Here is a 20,402-nt window from a genome sequence, read left to right on the forward strand (position 1 = left end):
GTTAATTTTTCAGAATCTTGATGAACGAAATCGCTTGGACTCAAAAACAATTAAGGTAATCATTTAGTCAACAATTAATTTGATTGGATTGAAAAGAAATCTGGATTAACCTGGTTAATTAGGATTCGATAAGTTAATTACAATTTTTGAAAGAAGCGCATAGTTGTTACTATGGAGATTGTCATCTGTCATTGAAAAGGAAAACAAAAAATTCTAACTGATTGTTTTTTTTCCTTTCTTAATTTCAACTGAATGTTTCTCTTTTGCCGTTTTGTTAATTTAATTTGATTGTGATTCTAAATTTTGATGGAAAATGTTGATAATCTTATGTACTTTTATATGGATAAATTAACTAACCTGTTAAGTATTGAAGGTGTTGGAAGTGAGGTTTTAATCACTGGATTTATTGCCACATTAACCTTAAGTTTATTATTCTATTTGATTAATCGTCAAATAAGGACAAATGGATTTCAATTTATTCATCCATCTAATCAAGAGGCTGTTGATAGTGCAAGGCACCAATTAAATATACTCTATTCTAATAGATTACTTTCCAGTCGTATTTCCAATGGGACAAATCAATCAAATGGTAACAATTCCAATGGCGAGCAACCAAATGATACCGATAATGGTGATGGAAATAATCAGAGGACCGATGAAAATAATTTAGGAGATAATTTTGTTAATCTTAATCATTATGGTGTTGATTCTGCCTGCCCCGTGTGCCTAAATGATCCAGTTCATCCGGTTGAAACAAATTGTGGTCATTTGTTTTGTGGTAAATGTTTAATTGTCTATTGGAGACATGGTAGTTGGTTAGGTCCAGTTCTTTGTCCAGTTTGTCGTCAACAAGTTTCACTTATCCTTCAATGTTTCAGGATAGAAAATGATATTTCAACTGAGGAATCAAATGAGATACAAAATTTACTTCGAGAGGTCCACGAATATAACAGAAGATTCTCTGGTGCACCAAGACCAGTAAGTTACAATATTCTCCATCTTTTAGATTCATTTCATGACCAATTAATTGAATTTCTTTTCTTTTTCTATTTCTTTTTTTTACAGTGGATCGATTATGTCTATGATTTACCGACTCTTCTTCGCCACAGTCTATCTGAGTTCTTTACAGTCGGTGGTTTAATGTGGATGTTTCGAATACGAATATTCTTATGTTTCATTGGAGCTGTTATGTACTTAATAAGTCCACTTGATATTCTACCGGAAGCAGTTTTCGGGTTATTCGGTCTACTAGACGATGTGTTCGTAGTTTTACTCTTTGCGATCTATGTGACGATCATTTACCGTCGATTTTTGGCTAATCGATGGGAAAACTCTAATCTTTTATAACCATTAAGCTATTTAAGTGAAAGAAAAACAAAATTGAAACGAGATTTGATCTGGTGTTTATATAAAACGAATCAATTCCAAACTTAACTGTTTTTGATTAACATTTAAACTAAAAAAAATACTTTTCAAATATAATCGATTTTGATTAAATTTCCAAATCCATTATTATCCAACATTCGACAAATTGATTGGTTATTGTCCAAAGGTAAGAAGTTGGAATTTGGAATAATAAATCTAATAACTAATTAGTTTGTAGATTTCTACAAATTTATACTAAGATACACTTTCGAATCTGACCCGATGTGACCTGTAAATAAGTTCGATGAAAAGATTGATGATTCTTTTTGATTCGAAGAAGGAAAAAAAATGAGACAATTGTTGCTTTAAGTTTTTCAAATGATCAACTTTTAGATCAATTTAATTGTCATAAAATAAATCATTTTAAAAACATAAAAAGTTAATCTAATCTATTGAATAAAAACCATTAATGACCTTCGATAACAATTTAAGCAGTAACGGCGATTCGGGCTTGAGCACAGGCCAATTCTTCACCACCGTCTGAGGCGTACATGTGGAATTGCATGTCAGTTTCCATCTGAGAATTCAATCGAAACAATAACACAATTAATCGATGGAATTAAGTAATTTAGTTAATTGTCAACTTACGGGTGGAAGCCAGTCAAGAGTTTCGACCTCGATTTTGAACTTGTTGGGCTCATTGGCCTTCAATGGACATGCGAGGTAATCACAAGCGTTTTTGGAGAGACCAGGATATTCAACGAAGAAACCAGAGACCTCAACTTGGACGGAAAGGGTTGGAGCAGCAGCGGCAACAGCTAAATTGTCAACAATTAAAGTGGCAAAATTTGTAGATCATCATGATTGGCAATACAGTAGATGACAATTAACTTACTTGGGACAAGTTCACCGGTGATTGTGACCTTCATGTTGGGCTTGAAAGCGCAGACATCGGAGTCACAGGGCTCGACGTTGATATTTTGGACCGAACCAGCGGCGGCTATGGTTTAGATTGAATGAATTAGTTGATTGATTAATTGTTATGATTAGTTAAATACTTACAACCACATTTGGTAGTGGTGATTTGTCGAGCTGATGAAACAGCCAAGAAAAGGCAAAGAACAGCAATTGATTTGAACATAATTGTTTTCGTTTGTTTGGTTGTTGATTGTTAATCGTTACAATGAAAAGAACTGAATGAAAATTAATTGAGTTAATTGTCGCTTTTTATAGTAAAATTACTTGATGACCTTTGGTTAGTTATCGCTCATTTAGATTAATTGTCTTTGTATTTTGATTAGGGAAACAATTAAATTCTTGTCGTTAGGTTCCAGGGGCTAATTCAATTGATATTCAATTAGTTGGTAACAATTTAGTTGATTAATTCATCTGATTGTTTGAAAATTTATTATAATACAAACAGATAAACAAATTGATAATAATGTTGATACTTTGTATCAATTGGTTTCATCGATGTTGATTGTTATTAACTAATTTAATTAAATCTCACTATCATCTTCCTATTGTTTTGTATCACAGATAATTAATTAGTCTATTAATTGTCGATTTTTTTTGGATAATCAATCAAAGTGAATAAATTGCTCTAATAATAATCTGAATAATCTAATTGATTTGATTGTTTCCGTGATTTTCCTACAAAATTAAAATTGATTACAATGTAACTGATTCAGTTGATTATTCAATTACTTGATCAATTGGTGTTAATTATAAACAAGATAATTAACCGAATATAATTAAAAAGTAGTTTATAGTTTATCTTAGTACCGATGTACGGAAATCTTTTAATTTATTTAATTGTTCAATCGATGATTGTGATTACCAACAATTAACAACAATAGCCACTTGAAACTGTTACTATGCACAAGAAATTGTCATTTATAAGAGATGCAATTTGCTTAATTGGGTCAGTACGAAGAAGAAATTAAGGGTAATTGCGTAATAAAAATACATTCTAATTCTTAATTGTCCAATAATCAATTGATTTAAATTCTTAATTAATCTAAAATAAGCGCCAAATAATTGAAAGATCAGCTGACCAAAAGCGCGGGTTTTTGTTTCTCTCCTTGAGGTCATTTGAAATTCAAAAATGTAAACTGAACAAATTTCATTCTTTGTTTTTTAAATTGTCTTGATTGTCTTTAAGTTTAGAATTATTGTTTTATATTAATTTTGTCTGATTGGTAATTTCTTTTTAATTAATTGTCTGTTTATTGTGTCCATTTATTTATCTATTTGTTTAATTGGGTTAAATTATGGCTCGAACCCGTCAAAAGAAACGTGTGATCACAACTCAGGCCAGTGAATTGGATCAAGTTATTGAAGATGAAGCTGGTGAGAATCAACAGCCTAATCAACAACCCAATTTACTACCAGAAATAATACCAGAACCAGAATTGGAACCAAGTCCACCCAAGAAAATTCGATCCACCAGAAAACCAGTAACAGCAACTAAAGTGACAAGAACAACCCGAGCTACTGTTAAACGAACAGCGGCTCAAAGCAAAATTGGTAAAAGCGATTCTGGACCAACTCCACCTCCACCCACACCACCAGTACCACAACAACCTCGACCTGCATCAACCATTCCTACTTTAATTGTATCAGAAAATATACTCGATGATTCCGATATCAATGAAACTCAGCCCGAAATCATAATTCCCAGACTACCCAATGTCTCTGACTATATTGGTACCAAGAAGTCAGTGTCAATTGTTGAAGCAAATATTTGTATTGTCACACCCAAGAAAGATGAAATTAGTTCACCCAATGAGTCAAGTAGACAATCAGATGATCGATATGATGAACCAATTGAATCTCCTAAAGATGTTTCTTATGAACAGATCAGGAATTACATGTCACCAAATGATGCTCTCTCCAGTACAACCCTGTATGTGACCCTTGGTAACAGCCTTTCACCTCAGATGAACAATTCAAATGTTGCTCTCGATGATTTATCAAACCAATTAACTCAAAGAGCTTCAAGTTATCTGAACAAAAATATCCACGATAAAACTATCAGCAACTCGTGTAATCAATCAATTGAAAGTGAACCAATTTTTGATTCAACTTATTATTTTATCAAAACTTCACCCGAAGATGAAAATAATGATATCATGGAGAGAGCATATTTTTGTTTGGTCAGTCGTGGTCTTCATGCAACTCAACTTGACCCTTCTGAGGTTGACAATTTACCGGAAGATAATGAATCGGTTAACTTTTACTTCGTTCTGCCCGAATTTGATGGACCTCTTTTCGAGAAGATAAAAAATCATCCTCGTTGGAAGGCATTTCTACCCATTGGATTGTTACACTTTCATTCACGTTCAACACCCATTCGAGATCATCCAGTTATGGATTTTTCCATGAGAAATTGTTTCATTACTGTTTCCGGTTTTCCTCGAGAGGTTAGAAAAAATTTGGAAAACAAGATTCGTTTCATGGCAGGTCAAGTTTCGTCTTCCATTAAAGATCGTACAACTCATGTTGTTGCCTCTTCTTGGAATACGGAAAATGTTTATACTCTCGAACTCATGGTTATCCTTTAGTTATGAGTCCTGATTGGGTTGAATTCTGTTGGGAAAATATTCACCAAGATGAGGCCATTGACGCTCTCGAATTATCTTATAATCGTAACTGTAGGTTACCCGTTTTCTCTGGTTTCATTATCTCGGGTGCTAATTTATCTCGACGAGGTCAAGAGCGTCTCTGTGATCTTGTCTGTAGCAATGGAGGAACCTATCAGAATATAATTGACCCTTTTCGAACAACCCATTTGGTTTTGGTGAAAAAAGAAGGTCCAAATTATGAGAAAGCTCTTGAAAGTGAAAGAATTAAAATTGTTCAACCCAATTGGATTCACGAATCAATTGCTCGAGGCTATCCTTTACCCGAACAAGATGTTTCCACCAAAAAACTGGTCAATCGAATGTTAAATAAATTCATGGATTTCATGGGAGTGGTTTCTTCAGTTTATACCGATTCCACGGCAACGGAATTATCTTCACCTTCCCTGGCCAGTGATGTCCGAGTTCCAGGATCGCCAGAATTATCTGAAGATGAAATTGACGATGAAAGTGCTGCCGATCAAGAACCAAATGAACTCGAATAACTCTCATCTATTTTTCTTCTCATCTTTACAATCGAGAATATTTTTGTACAATTACCTCTTTTAGCTTGAAAAAATCGCTATTTATATCTAACAATTGATTGTAACTCAATTGGAACAATTTATTTGATTGGAAATATAAAATTTCATTTACGCGCCACAAACTTGAGGAAATATTTGTTTACCTTTTTGTTTATCAAATGGAAAATTTTTTCCTTTAACTTGTTAATCATTGAGGAGAAAACTTTTTAATTGTAAAACCATTTTAATTAGAATTTAATTTATAATCAGAATTATTAATTTCTGGTGTTTGGGAAATTCTATTCTAATCCTTTTTTTTTGTTTCTATGGTTTAGGTTAGTTGATTTTATCTTTTTTTCCTCTTTTATATTGAAAGATAATCTTGGTTAACAATCTGTTGATTTTTTGTTATCATTTTCTACTTTGATTAGGGTAAGTATCTGATTTCTTTTTTCTTTTCTACTAATTGTTGATCATTTATCGATAATTTTTCTTTTTCTATTTTTATCTCTCTTGGTTTGAAGGTTGTATTTGTCTATTTCTGTGGCTTTCATTTTATCTTTTCTTGTTTTGTTTTTGTTGGTGGCATTTAGATCGGTATGTGGGCTAGAGGTTTCAAAAAATTGTCACTTTCCCGTCAATCATTGGTCAATATTAAACGTCAATGTGTTCACACCTCAATTGTTAGAAATAAATCAGCAGAAGGACATGTAACTACTCATCATACTGTTCATCCCCGTGAATCTGATGCAAGATGGTCAGAGGTACCAATGGAAAGGGTTCAAGATGAATCGGATGTTGTAATTGTTGGTGCAGGTCCTGCAGGTCTTTCCGCTGCAATTAGGCTTAAACAACTCGCAGCTAAATGTGATAAAGAGATCAAGGTAACCGTTATTGAAAAGGCCAGTGAATTGGGTGGACACACTTTAAGTGGAGCTTGTATTGAAACTCGAGCCCTTGATGAGTTAATACCCGATTGGAAGGATAAAGATTCCCCATTGAAAACACCCGTAACTGCGGACATTTTTAAATATTTGACGGAAAAAAGTGCTTACAACATTCCGATTTTTAAATCATTACCAATGTACAATCATGGCAACTATATTGTTAGATTGGGACATGTAGTTAAATGGTTAGGTAAATATCATATTCTTTACCATTGGATTTATTGTTTTCGCGTTAATTGATCCGAGAATTGAATTTACCTTTTTTACTTTCCTTTTAAAACTTACAGGTAGTATTGCTGAAGAGCTTGGTGTTGATATTTACACTGGAATCGCTGCCGCTGAATATTTGAAAAACAGTGAGGGTTATATTGAAGGTGTTGCCACAAATGATGTCGGTATCGCTAAAGATGGTAGTCCAAAGGATTCGTTTGAACGAGGGATGGAAATTCGTGCCAAGTGTACAATCTTTCGGAAGGATGTCATGGTCATCTGGCTAAGAGATTGTACAGTGATTTTAATTTAAGAGCCAATTGTGAACCTCAAACTTATGGAATTGGATTGAAAGAGTTGTGGGAGATCAATCCGGACAAACATAAACCAGGGACAATTGAACACACTACAGGTTGGCCTTTGGATAAGAATACGTATGGGGGATCATTTTTGTACCATTTAAATGAAGATTCACCTTTGATTGCTGTCGGATATGTGGTGGGCTTAGACTATTCGAATCCTTATCTTTCACCTTTCCGTGAGTTCCAGCGATTTAAAACTCATCCCTCAGTTCGGGATTATTTTGACGATCCATTGGCCAAAAGAATCGGTTATGGGGCTCGAGCTTTAAATGAAGGTGGAGTTCAATCCATTCCTAAACTTACAATGCCCGGCGGATGTTTAATTGGTTGTTCGCCAGGTTTCATGAATGTGCCCAAAATTAAGGGAACTCATAACGCTATGAAATCGGGTATATTGGCCGCTGATGCGATCTTCGAAGCCTTTGAAAGCAACAATCTGTCCTTCGGATTTGAACCTGTTCGCTATGAAGAAGAGCTAAGAAACAGTTGGGTCTGGGATGAGCTTTCGGCTGTTCGTAATGTCCGACCTTCGTTTCATAATCCGCTCGGTATTTGGGGAACAATGATTTACACCGGTTTCTCTCAATTGATTCTTCGAGGTAAAGAACCTTGGACCTTTTCTCATGGTGGGACAGATTCATCTAAATTAAAACCCGCCGCTGAATGTAAACCAATCGATTATCCTAAACCTGATAACAAAATAACATTTGACCTGTTATCTTCAGTTGCATTAACGGGAACCAATCATGAAGGAGATCAACCTGCTCATTTGACTCTTCGAGATGATGAAATTCCTGAGGCCAGAAATTTGGCAATTTATGATGGACCTGAGCAGCGATTTTGTCCCGCCGGGGTTTATGAGTATGTTGAAAATTCAACTGGCCAAGGAAAACACCTTGTAATTAATGCTCAAAATTGTATCCACTGTAAGACCTGTGATATCAAAGATCCGAGTCAAAATATTTACTGGGTCACCCCTGAAGGTGGAGGTGGACCAGCATATGATGGAATGTAATTCAATTACAATTAAAACCATCGCAGAAACAATGACAATCCGACAACAACCAATCAACATTAATTGATCATGAAAACAAATATCCAACCATAAAAAAATATATTAACCTAATCCAATGTTAATCTAATTTTTTTGTTAAATTTTGTATTCTCATAATTTTAATATATATTATATACCTACAGGCAATTACAATTAGCAAAAATTGTAATCAAATTAACTTGTAAATCACCTTAAAAGGAACCAGATTAATCAAAAACAACAACAAAAAGTTAATAATATTTATGAAAAAAAAAACAGGTCAATTTATTTTGATGATGATTAAGTTTTTCAATACATTAACTAAGATTGTTCGAGTTATGAATTTTCAAGTTAATTGAATGATAATTAACCTTAATTAACCTTCACCTTTCTCCATGTGATACATATCAACGAGAATCTTTTCAATGGGAATCTCGCCAATTGTTTCACGAAAGAAAAGTTTTTCCACCGTAGTTGATGAAATTGTCCGAAGACAAGGAAGTATTAACAATAAGCGACCGAAGCGAGTGGGCTGCCGTTGGTACTTATGTCGGACATAATCACTTAGTACACATTGAGCTTGATCTTGTTGCATTTCAACGGGATGAACATCACAAAGACGAAGTGACTCTGTAAAAGCAAATGTAAATCAAGGATAACACGAGGATTAGAATGTGACAAAAAATTCAATCGGACATTCAGGTCACTTACCTGGTCTAAAAAGAACCACGGCTTTTAAGCAGCTACATTCAGTTCCATCGGGTGACAATTGTCGGAATCGTCTCATTATCTCCTGAATATATTGCACATCGATGGTCATCTCGGGATTTTCAGCCGCTTTACTTTGTATTATTGCACGATTAACGTAACTTGGCCCACCGGGGGTGGTGGGTGAGACCACATCAAAGGTGACTGACCATTGAGCCATATTCAGGAGGAACAGATCTTTCCAAGAGTCTTCCAATAAAGTCAACTAATTGGTCAATCAAAAGAGACAAAAAATCACATTAACCTTTGAGCACTGACCATTGGCCATTCCACCAATACAAAGAGTCAAAATAACCTTTGCTTGTTGACCACAATATTGACCATTGATGTTGAATAGTTTTCATTTTTTAAGACAATAGCAATTAGAATGTGATCAATCATCAATCATGAATTAACAAGTAAAAAAGTTGTTGAGACAATTAATCTTGCTAATTATAAGTAAATAATAATTTCTGTTAAAACAATTAACTCTCTATGATCAAGCTTTCCAGTTAATTACCATTGAAATTGTTTGACATAATTCAACATTAATTGTTTTCTATTGTTATTTAAAACAACGAACAAGATCAATTGTGATTAATTATTTTCAACTATTGAGAGAGTTAATCATTTCGGATGAATAGTTAACCTAAATTACAATTAGGAAAAACTAAAAAGGGCTTCAGGTTTATTATTACACGAAAATGATCATCATCTTGATCCTCAACTTGATCCGCAAAGAGTAATATTTATATTCGTGTGAAATAACATATGTGATGAAAGATTATGTTCAATGTTATTTTACTCTTTCATTTTCATCTTCATCTCTTATACAATAATATTATCTAAACTTGAAGAAGAAGAAAAAATTTCTCCATCCTTTGTTGAAGCATCTTCTTCATCTTCTTCATCCTCATCATCTTTTTTTTTGTTACTTTGCCTTTTCCATCAAGATCAATGTTAACTCTTGATCAGATCTTTCATCTGATCATCATGATGATAATCATCTTCATCTTCACACTCTTTTGATTATTGTTTTCGATTCCTTTTTGATTCGGATTCGATTTTCGTTTCCTCTCTCATCTCATGATGATGATGATGATGAAGATGATTCTTGATGAAAACAGATATTCAAGTTCATAGAAAGTCATCTACTTATCATCATCTTCATCTTTCAATCATATTTATTGATCTGTTACCAGGGGGATAACTTTTATTTCATGTTAACGGTAAAAATGATATCAAATGATAGGTGATGATGATCCTAATTGTTACTATAAAAACCCAATCCAAATTGACCAGAGGTCATCAGTTGGACCTTGAGGCAAGTAAAAGGCAAAGGATGATGAGGATGATCGAGATTGGAAGATGAAAACTAATGAGATCGAAATGAAGACAATGAAAGGTGATGATGAGAATTGTGATAATGAGCAGAAAAAGTAAATAGCCATTGGTCAAGAAGAAGAAGAGGAAAAACCTTCAAGGGAAAAGAGACAAAGTATCAATCGTTAGAACACAGATTGATTATACCTAATAGAAAACAATTACTTCTAATTGTTGACGGTGAAGAAAAAAGAATCAAATAAATCAGAAGTAATTATCATTGAATGAGAAAAGAAAAAGGGAAAAGTTCAAATCATTTCTGTTGATTGATTCGATTACAATTACGATTTGAAACTTTTCGTCTCATTAATTGGTTGTCATTAATTTCCAATCTTTTAATTGATTAACTTACTTGGTCAGTTTTTGATAATGTTCGAAATGTTGGTAAACTTTTAATCCATCGGATGACCATGAATAACAATCGAGCTGTGATTTCTTGAACTGAGTCCCAATGGCCGATAAAAGGTTTCGAGGTTAAATGTGCCAATGGCGCCGATAATTGTGCAATAGGTATTGGCCTGGGTACGGTGTTGCTATTGGAGGTGTTGTTGTTGTGATCACGAGATTTGTTCACTAGATGGTGGTCACTATTGTCCGTGTTTGGTGTTGAAGTGGATGAGGTTGTTGTGGTCGCTGTTAGCAGATCACTTGATGAGCCCGTTAAGGGAATCGGAGTGGAAGTGAGGAGTGGACATGAAGGTGAGAAGAAGGTGGGAAAAAGGTTAAAAGACGCAGGATTGGGTAGACCGGACTCGTCGAAGATGCGACCTAAACTATTAGAACCAAGATACGGGAAAGCAGGTCGACTTAGTGGATGGCCTGAGGATGCAGTTGCCGCCGCTGCTGCTGCTGCTGCAGCGGCCGTTGAATAGCGTAAATTGGACCAAATGACTTCTTGGGATTTTTCAGCATTAAGAAGCATTTGAAGCAAACCGGGATGAGCGGCGGCCTCATCGATGAACGAGGTTGAGGTTGGGGTTGAAATTGAAGAGGGAGAATTGGTCAAACTAACATCAACCACCGAGGATTTAACTGAGTTACTTGTCGTCCCATTGTTGGTGTTTAGAGTAAACAAAGAGGATGAACCACCGCCGCTATTATTGTTACCATTTCCGCCGATTCCGTTACAAGTTGCATCGGTCATTTCAATTGAAGTTGAACCGTTTGTGGTCAATGAAACAAGAGGTGGAGGTGGAGGAGGAGGAAGTGATAAATGCTGAGATGATACAATTGAATGGGAAAGGTGATGATGGTTATGATTATGATTGGAGGAGGTTGATGAAGATGAGGATGATGATGATGATAAACCCGAAGAGGGTAATGAAGTTATATGAATGGGTGGTGATAATTGTGGTTGATGATGATGTTGATGGTGGGGTGATTGATGATGTTCCCGATGTAGTTGAAGTTGTTGAAAGTTATGTTGCTGTTGGTGATGTGAATGATGATGAGGATGATGATTATTGTGATGATTAAGTTGATTCTGAATATGTTGTTGGTGTAATTTAGTTAAAAATGTCCGATGTCCCTCTAATTTAATTGGAAATGGTTTACTAATTGTTGTCACTGAATTAGGTGTAGTTGCATTACTATTATTATTATTACTGCCCACTGGACCTCCGGTCACCCCTGAGGTTGTTGATGAGGAGGTTGAAGAGGTTGGTGATGATCGGGAATGATGATGAAGATGATGATGATGATGATGATGAGAAATGTGATGATGAAGACTTTGATGACTATCTAATGATGAAGGTGTTGATGAGATTGATGAAGTTTCCTTTAATTTAGGTTTTCGAGGACCTCGTTCATGTTGAACCGCTGAAAAGAATCACAATTAACACTATTAAATTTATCTCTCAAACAATTAACACTCAACAATCAACTTTTGTAACAATTTCTTACTCTTTTTTTATAGCGTTTAAATTTACTCTAAACTTTTTTGCTTATCGAAAGATGATAAGAAAACCTATATATTTGTGGGGAAAAAAGTTCTATTTGGAAAATTCGAAAGTATAGAATTTTTTTATCTTCTTTTATTTCATCTTCTTAACCATCATCTTCTCGTTATCATCTTGATATTTTTCTTTTCGATAAATTGAGTTTTCGATGTTTGGGAAAAAGAGAAAAAACTTCGAACTGATATTTTCCAACTTTTTTTCCTCGAATTCGAAGTGAACATTAAATAAGTTATCTTTTTTGTTTATTTGCTCATCATTTTCGTTTCAGTTTATCATCTTAATCACTAAACAATCAGAGAGAGAGAGAGAGAGATAGAGACAAATCAATCGAAAGTATTAATAGAAAATATTAGAAAAATAAACTTTTCAACCTTCGAAACTTTTGTTTTCGTTTCCAATCATAAAGTAACCCCGAAGATGATTAAATTTTCCTCGTAATTGTTGAAGGTTAATTAGATTGTGGATTAAATCAATTGATTGATATTAAGGTGAATTCATTGTTACTATTGGTAGAAACCTATAGATTGATAATTGTATAGAGATGAAGGCAAAGGAGGAGGAAGAGGAGGAAATGGGAGTGGGAAGACAAAGTGATGAGGATGATAATGTCAAATATAGGTTGAATACTTCCGTATCATCATCCTAATCATCATCCCCATCCTCATCATCATCATTAATAACATGATTATTGTTAAATGGCTTAGTGTCACTTGATAGTTTACATTTGGATGCTTTTAATTGTGTAAATAGTGACTCTGAGTTTTTTTTGTTATATTCCAGTTTTCATCATCATCATCATCATCATCATCATTATCATTATCATTATCATCCTCATCTCTTTTTTTATCACCATCATCAGATTGTTAAGTATTCCCAAATTAATTGCTGTTGTTGAATGTTGATTAACTAACTGTTAACAAAAAGACAAGGTAAAGAGTCATTCAACCAACAATCAACAAGGAAAAAAATGATTTGATTATTTACTTAACACTTTTACCATTCAATTGAAAACAATTAACTCAAATTAATCTACCAATTTGATATTCACATGTAAATCAAATATATATGTATCTATGTAATAGCCAACAATTAGTAAATTAATTAGTTTAATTTTATGTGTGAGTGTGTTTGTATTTTGTATAAATCAATTGATTGTAATGTTGAACTTTTTTTTTGTTGTTGCTAAACAAAAATTGATTTTAATTAAATTTTGGTTTCACTTTACAATTTAATCCAAATGATTAGCAATTTACAAATAATCTTAATCATGTTAACCATGTGACTTTTTTGCTTGTTGATCAAATTGATTATCATCATTTTCACTTAATTCAGTTGAGTAAATGAGTAGCAATTAACTAACTACTTTTTCCACTTTGTTGTAGTTTATTACTTATTATTGTATTTCAGCAATTCAACCAACAGTTAATTGTTATCAACTAATCATAATGATCATTATTAAATGATATTAATTTGCGTGATATTATGAAAACAATTTAACAATCATCATGTTAATGATTACAATCATCAACAGGAATATGTTAGCGTGATTAAGATAACTTATTATTATTAGAAAACCAAATGATTAAGTTAAATGTATGAAGAGAAATGATTAATTAAATGACTGATTAAAAATAGACATTTAATTTTTGTTACCAATAATTATTTACTTTTCATCATCAAAGGTAAACAAATGATTGATTGAAATCGTAATCATCTTTTACCTGAAAACAATTAACTAATCAACCAAGTAAAAGGTAAATAAATTTGATTGTAATCAGCTAATCAAAATACTTTGGTGGTCTTTTGATGTTGTTGTTGTTGTTAATTAGCAATTTCATATATTAATTGTGCTATTATGCTGGTTAATTGTTTGTAATTAAATAAGTGTAAAAACATTTGATTAACTTGATGATTCAATTTTGATTGTTGATTGTTTTTCTCATCTGATTAAAGCTAATCAGTGATGTAAACAAAGTATTTGTTTTATTATCACTTGATTACACATTGACCATTGGCTTTGCTAAGACAATCAATTTTAATCATTTGATTTCCTCCTCCACTTATCATCCTCATCCTCATCTTCATCCTCATCTTTTTATTGATTTTTGTTTGTTATTTCATCATCAAAAAATCATCAAGATAATTGTAACCCTTGTTTACCTTACGATTCACTTATTACTTTGATTTGATTTGCTTTTTGATTGTTGTTGTTTAACTAGCATCAAAAATCAGGGTAAAACAATCAAAAGGTTAATTCCTTATGATATTTAATAACAATCAAATAACAAGAGACAAAAACAGAAATCAACAATCAACTAATAATCAAAAATAATCCATTTGATAGAAACTTAATATTAAATTGCCTGAAGCAATTTAGATTAGATTTTCTTGATCAACTGTTTTATTTTATTTTTCTTGTATAATCATTTGTAATAATTAATTGTTACATTGTTGTGGTTGCCAGAAAAGTGAATTAAATTAATCAACATCTCGTGGGAAGTATAACAAAAGGTATATAACAATTGACAAGGAAGCAATTTAACAATCTAACAACAATTTACTAACTACAGTAGCTAATAAATAGTAAAGTAAAAACAACAACTGATGATGCGGAACATGAGATGATGAGGATGCTAATCTTGTTGATAATAATACCTACTGAATAATAATAATATGAACCATCATTTACAAACCAAAGGGAGTGATAATTGAGGGTGGGGAGGGTAAGGAAAGAGGAGGAAAGCAAATCCATGAGCAGAAAGAGGATGAATTCATAAATGGAAAGTGATAATATTAATGTAGTTGAAAGTTTTGTCTTTAATCAAATCTCATCATCATGTTGATCATTTTTAAATGTAATTTTAAAGGTAAATCCTCAAGGCATCATCATGAATATGATAAGATGAGTGAGGGGATGATGAGGATGATGAGGTGAAGGTGGAGGATCATGATTAACCCCTATGATGAGAGTGAAATTGTTTCAGACTAAATTACATTGCAACTCAATCATCCGTTTCCTTCACGTAAGAGATGATGATGAGGATGATGAGAGGTAAAAAATGATTTTATTTTTTTTTTCTTCTTCATCATTATCATCTTCATCTTCATCATGTTCATCCTCATCTTCCCAGAATAATGGGATTTTTCATCTTCCTCTTTTTCTAGTTTACTCTTTGTGTATGTAATATATTGATGATACAACAACAACTGATGTTACCATTCCCATGGTTGGATTTACCGTTACTTGAACTGAGATGATGAAGATGATGATAAAGAGAGAGAGAGAGAGAGAGAGAGAGAGAGAAAAAATTTGCTCTCTTTCTTTTATACAAATAATAATGATGATAACTAAACATTCAAAGTCTTGTAAGTAGGAAGAGGAAACAAGGAATAGGGTTTTATATGGATGATGAACATGATGGGGATGAAGATAAAGATGATGATGAAGATGAAGATGATGATAATGGTGATGATGTGTATCAGTTGACCTTATACCTTTTAGCTCTGGTTAACTTGATGACCGTTAATCCAATTATATATTAGGTTGGATCAAAAAGTTTCTTTCGATTTTCCTACTTTTTCCCCTTCGATCCTCTCGAATCAACTAATCCTAATCATCATCTTATTATTATGATTATCAGCTAATCTTGTTCATTTAATTGTTACAATTTGATGTTTACTTTGCTATCGATTGATTTATTATGTACCTTAAATTGGTGATACAAAAAATTTTGGAAAATGATTAGTTATCATTAATTAGTTTTTACCTTTTATTTTAGTTACTTAGTTACTTTTGAAAAAATTAACAATTAACTAATATCTTTCATGATATAATAATTTATTTGACTTAATCACCTTTGTCATCAGTTTGTTATTAGTTAATTAGCTTAGATGAATAAGGGAAACAATTGATAATCAATAAATGACTTGATTAGTACAACAATTGATTAGCCAATCTAAACCATCAACAAAGTCAAGTTAATTGTGATTCAAGTAAATAAACAATTAACAAGGTGAATTGTATAAACATTGTAACGTATTTTCAATCAATTAAATAGTCACAAATTGTGTGATCATAATAATCAAAGAGTTGTAACAAACAATCAAATCAGTTTGATTCATTTAAGGTAAGAAATTGATTGTTAAAAGTTAATCGATTGAGTTTTTTGAGATTTTATAAACAGAAACACAAATCCATTGGATTATAATTTAGGATAATTAGTCTAATTGTTTGGATTTACTTACCATCTTTGTTCATTTGAGCTTCGAAACATTTTTTCAATCGACAAGCTCGACATTGATTTCGATGAGTTTTATCAATGGGACACTTTGAATGAGCTTCGCCTTGGGCTTTGCAAGTGTAAACCCGATTACGATGGATACTACGTTTAAAGAAACCTGAACAACCTGAACAATTAGAATGATAGATTATCGATGATTAGTTAATTGGCTCTTACAAATTGAGAAAAAAAAAGATTAATCAACTTACCGTCACATGAATAGATTCCGTAATGTTTACCTGAACTGCGATCACCGCAAACACGACAAGGTATGTCAAGAAGTCGATCTCCTATTAACATGATTTGTTTTCGCCAACAATCAGTTAATTGTTGAACAGAGGGAAAGATTGTAAATAGACTGTTATCAATAATTTAGGTTAATTGTGATTCAATTGATTGGTTCATCTTTTTTCATCTTACGTTTTTCCATAGGTTTCAACAGGGAATCCTTTTTAATTGGGATTTCTTGAGAATCCTCATAATCATCCCAAAGGAAAGATTTTCATTAACTAATTGTTTACAATTAACACACAAATAGACAGACACTAATTAGATAAATATTAAATTGATTGGCTATTGTTTAATTTAAATTATAAAAGTTTGAGAGTAAAAAAAAATGATAATGATTCAGAATTGAGAATCCGATTGGAAGATTGGATTAAGTTTAATTGTTCTAGTTGATTAAAGGATAAATTTAAATAATCTACTCACCATATATTTGATCAGATGAAAACAATTATCTTGATAGGGGATTAATTGTAATTAAGATGATAACCATTGATTGTGAACAAATTATTAAGTCAAGAAAAGGAAGGAAAAAATATTGATCAGAAATTGATGAGGATAAAAATGAATTGGAAAATTTTTTTTTCCAAGATGAAGATAAATGTTGATGATGATGATGTTTAAATAGATCACAGTTAAATTGTTGATAGGCTATAGGATTGACTGATTGCTGTTAACTGTAGTTGGTGTTGTTAACTCTGTTAAATTGTTGTTTGATCTGTTGTGATAATAATAATAAAAGTAAAAGTAGATTGAGCAAAATCCAAGCGATTTCAGGATTGGTTAGATAATGTTAAGGTAAAAGGTAGAGTTAAAAAAGCATATCATCAGAAATTATATCATCTTTATCATCCTTATCATCTATCTCAAACTTTCATCTTCTTTATCATCATCATCATCTCATATATCAATGATTATATAATAATATTTACCTGTCTTATCAAGTAAATGATCATGAAAGAGGCAAAGGAATCAAGATGAAGGAGGAAAAAAAAGATTGGCTTGAATTAACTGCTCTCTTTTCATCATTATCATCCTTTGGATTGTTGTTGTTGTTGTTGTTGATGATGATGATGATAAGCTTTCTTACCTTTTCATCATTGGGACGAAGAAAGATGAAGATGATGATATTTCTCTTTCTTTTCTCTGCTCACTCTATTTACCATCGGAAGCCAGTAACTAAACTGAGGTTTGAAATGTTGTAACCAAATGATCCTCCTTTTCATCCTCATCATCTTTGTGTTCATCATGGATGAATTTCTCTCTCTCTCTCTCTCTCTCTCTCTCTCATGATTACAAATAATTTGCCATCATGTCAGATCCAATGTTAATGCTATGGGAATGGATCCATATGATGTTGAAAAGAGTAAGTGAGAGAGAGAGAGAGAGGATAAAGTGAGTTTGTTTTTTCATCTTCATCTTCTTCTTCTCATCATCCAGTGTATCATGATGATGATGCCTTTTAAATTTATTTTCTGCGACAAATTGTGATCAATCTGTTGTTAATATAACATTTAGCTCTCTTTTTTTCTGATGTTATTTTTTGTTCACTTTCTCCCACTGTTGATAACATTTCTCCGCCGGTGGAGATATTTTGTAGAGAGATGAACACATCGAGATAATGATGATGAAGATGAAGAGATGAATCAAGAGATGATAAGGCGGAGTTTAATTCTATAGGATCTGAATGGAAAAGATCCTGAGTCTGTCCAGTTACTTGAGAGAATCCAATTCAACCAATCGAATAGATTTTCTCTTTCTTTTCTTTCTTTTTTCATATTATTCTGTTTTTTTTTGTTCTTTTCACATTTCGACAATTGTTGACAATTTGTTCTACTCGTCTAATACCCTCGATTAACATTTATCGTTATTGTTACGAGTGGAAAGTCTCGTTAATCTTTGATTAATTTTTCTGTCTTGTTGATATCCTTTTGTGTGTTTTCACCTCCAATTGATTGTTTACATTAGTTGTTTAATTGTTTCTCGATTGTTGATTGTTGTTCATCTTAAAAAATATTGATTAAAATCAAAAAGAAAACCACTTTTTGATTGTTAATATCTTTTCTTTTCCTCTAGTTGACTCATTAGCTTTTGACTTTTCAATTGATTTTCGTCAATTTTGATTGCAATTTGTTTTTCTTTTGGATCCATTTAAGGACCAATATAATAATTGATAAGCTTACTCATTTACAGAGTTAATTAGTTACAATTAATGTATATTATTTTACCTTAATCATGTAAAACAATTGACAATTGATCGCTACTTGTTTTACATTAATTAATCTGTTAAAATACAAATTTTATGAGCTTATTTTGCTTTTTTTTGTTACAATTGTTTTTCAATATGATTTGTTAATTGTAGTTAATTGATGAATCCGTTTGTATATTACAATTACAAAAAGAAAGTGTAATGTTGATGATAATTGTAATGGAATAGGGTGAAGATAATGGTAGCAGTTATGATGATGAAGATGATGAATGATAATGTATATAAGAGTGATTAGTGTGAGTGCGAAAGAGAGAGAGAGAGAAAGATTCATTGTATAAATATTTTCAGTCGAATCAAAAAAAAATAATAATAATAAGTAGATCTGGTGATGATTAACACTAGTCGCTGATGGTGATACAGGCATTGTCAGTGAAAACTGGTAATTATTATTAAATTATCCATGATTACTAATTGTTTAACTAATTAACTAATTATTCATCATCGAGACCTCTTAAAATTAATGTTCTTTGAATTTCTTTGTGTCGTTTTTTAACCAATGATTTCAGTTTGAGTTCTTCCGGAATCTTGTAACCAGGAGCTAAAAATTTGATTAAAGCGGTAAATCCTTTTCCTTGGGTTAAACAAATTGGTCTACAGTCTTCCACCAACATATTGACAATTGCATTGGTTATATCGTCACACGAAAGTAAGGGAATATTTTCTGGACTAATATCATTAGATGTTTCCACTTCGGTCGTTGTTTCCATTGTACTGGATAATCCAGTTGATGTGGAAAGTACATAATCTTCTTGAGTGTTCATTTCGGTTGGATGTTCACCATCACCTCCACTGGTATTTGGTGTTTCATCTTCAGCAACGAAAGTTATCGGCATTGAACTTGAATCACCAAAGGTTATACCTCGTACAATATATTCTTGATTTTCGTTTTCCACACTGTCACCGGTTGAGAAACCAATAAATTTAAATTTACCCTTTTTTCCTCTGATAGGTTTTGAGGTTGGTGTCATTTTAGATGGATTTGCTTCCGGATGGAGCGCTTTCAAATGGGTGAAAAGATTCGTTGTATTACCAGAATACGATAAAGTAGTGGCACACAGTTTACAGACGACTTTCTTTTTATCCTGAATTTCACCATCATCTCCAGCAATGAATCCAAAATAAGCCCAAACCTCAGAACGAGCATGAGGCAAGGGAACCACTTTAACCAACTTCATATTCGTCGATTCAACAGGATACTGATTCTGATCGGAAAGACCATCATCAGGCGAGGACATTATGATGAATTAAATATTCACTAAACGTTAAATTAAAACAGAAAATCAACCAGCAGTAGGAAATAATCAATGGAAACAACAATTAACAATAAAGATGTTCACAAACAATAACAACAATTGTCTCTTATTCACCCGCGGTTACTATGGAAACCGAATAAGCGGCAAATACAAATAGAAAGAA

At 32.6% G+C, this 20,402-nt stretch overlaps 5 protein-coding genes across 7 annotated transcripts; 2 read left to right on the forward strand and 3 right to left on the reverse strand.

The window, feature by feature from the left end:
- Positions 1-47: 47 nt before the first annotated feature.
- On the forward strand, positions 48-1,567 carry LOC128388602 (E3 ubiquitin-protein ligase RNF170-like). Its single transcript, XM_053348031.1, has 2 exons — positions 48-978; positions 1,066-1,567. Exons 1-2 carry the CDS (start codon positions 307-309, stop codon positions 1,345-1,347), a joined length of 954 nt encoding a protein of 317 aa, XP_053204006.1. The 5' UTR covers positions 48-306; the 3' UTR covers positions 1,348-1,567.
- Positions 1,568-1,729: 162 nt separating this feature from the next.
- Positions 1,730-2,588, reverse strand: LOC128388615 (mite group 2 allergen Pso o 2-like). The gene is made up of 4 exons (XM_053348048.1): positions 2,428-2,588; positions 2,261-2,365; positions 2,014-2,183; positions 1,730-1,942 (listed from the first exon to the last, which is right to left on the reverse strand). Exons 1-4 carry the CDS (start codon positions 2,504-2,506, stop codon positions 1,853-1,855), a joined length of 444 nt encoding a protein of 147 aa, XP_053204023.1. The 5' UTR covers positions 2,507-2,588; the 3' UTR covers positions 1,730-1,852.
- A 3,200-nt stretch (positions 2,589-5,788) lies between these two features.
- Positions 5,789-8,348, forward strand: LOC128388590 (electron transfer flavoprotein-ubiquinone oxidoreductase, mitochondrial-like). The gene is given in 4 exon segments (XM_053348015.1): positions 5,789-5,944; positions 6,037-6,649; positions 6,747-6,923; positions 6,926-8,348. Coding segments are annotated over 3 exon segments (1,836 nt in total). The 5' UTR covers positions 5,789-5,944; positions 6,037-6,111; the 3' UTR covers positions 8,047-8,348.
- Positions 8,325-17,935, reverse strand: LOC128388581 (protein dissatisfaction-like). Of its 3 annotated transcripts, none has more exons than XM_053348002.1 (8): positions 17,808-17,935; positions 17,144-17,172; positions 16,853-16,941; positions 16,642-16,722; positions 16,398-16,559; positions 10,547-12,012; positions 8,776-9,037; positions 8,325-8,694 (listed from the first exon to the last, which is right to left on the reverse strand). In XM_053348002.1, the coding sequence occupies exons 3-8, from the start codon at positions 16,860-16,862 to the stop codon at positions 8,441-8,443; spliced, it is 2,235 nt and encodes a 744-aa protein (XP_053203977.1). In that variant the 5' UTR covers positions 16,863-16,941; positions 17,144-17,172; positions 17,808-17,935; the 3' UTR covers positions 8,325-8,440. The 3 variants fall into 3 exon arrangements, with proteins under 3 accessions (XP_053203977.1, XP_053203976.1, XP_053203975.1); XM_053348001.1 differs by lacking the exon at positions 17,808-17,935 and adding an exon at positions 17,650-17,744; XM_053348000.1 differs by lacking the exon at positions 17,808-17,935 and having other exon boundaries at positions 17,144-17,488.
- A 968-nt stretch (positions 17,936-18,903) lies between these two features.
- On the reverse strand, positions 18,904-20,358 carry LOC128388607 (uncharacterized). The gene has a single exon (XM_053348039.1). The coding sequence runs from the start codon at positions 20,219-20,221 to the stop codon at positions 19,418-19,420; it is 804 nt and encodes a 267-aa protein (XP_053204014.1). The 5' UTR covers positions 20,222-20,358; the 3' UTR covers positions 18,904-19,417.
- Between the last annotated feature and the right edge of the window lie 44 nt (positions 20,359-20,402).

Source organism: Panonychus citri, unplaced genomic scaffold (genome assembly GCF_014898815.1).
Source record: "Panonychus citri isolate SS breed McGregor unplaced genomic scaffold, ASM1489881v1 Contig00100, whole genome shotgun sequence".
Taxonomy (NCBI): domain Eukaryota; kingdom Metazoa; phylum Arthropoda; class Arachnida; order Trombidiformes; family Tetranychidae; genus Panonychus; species Panonychus citri.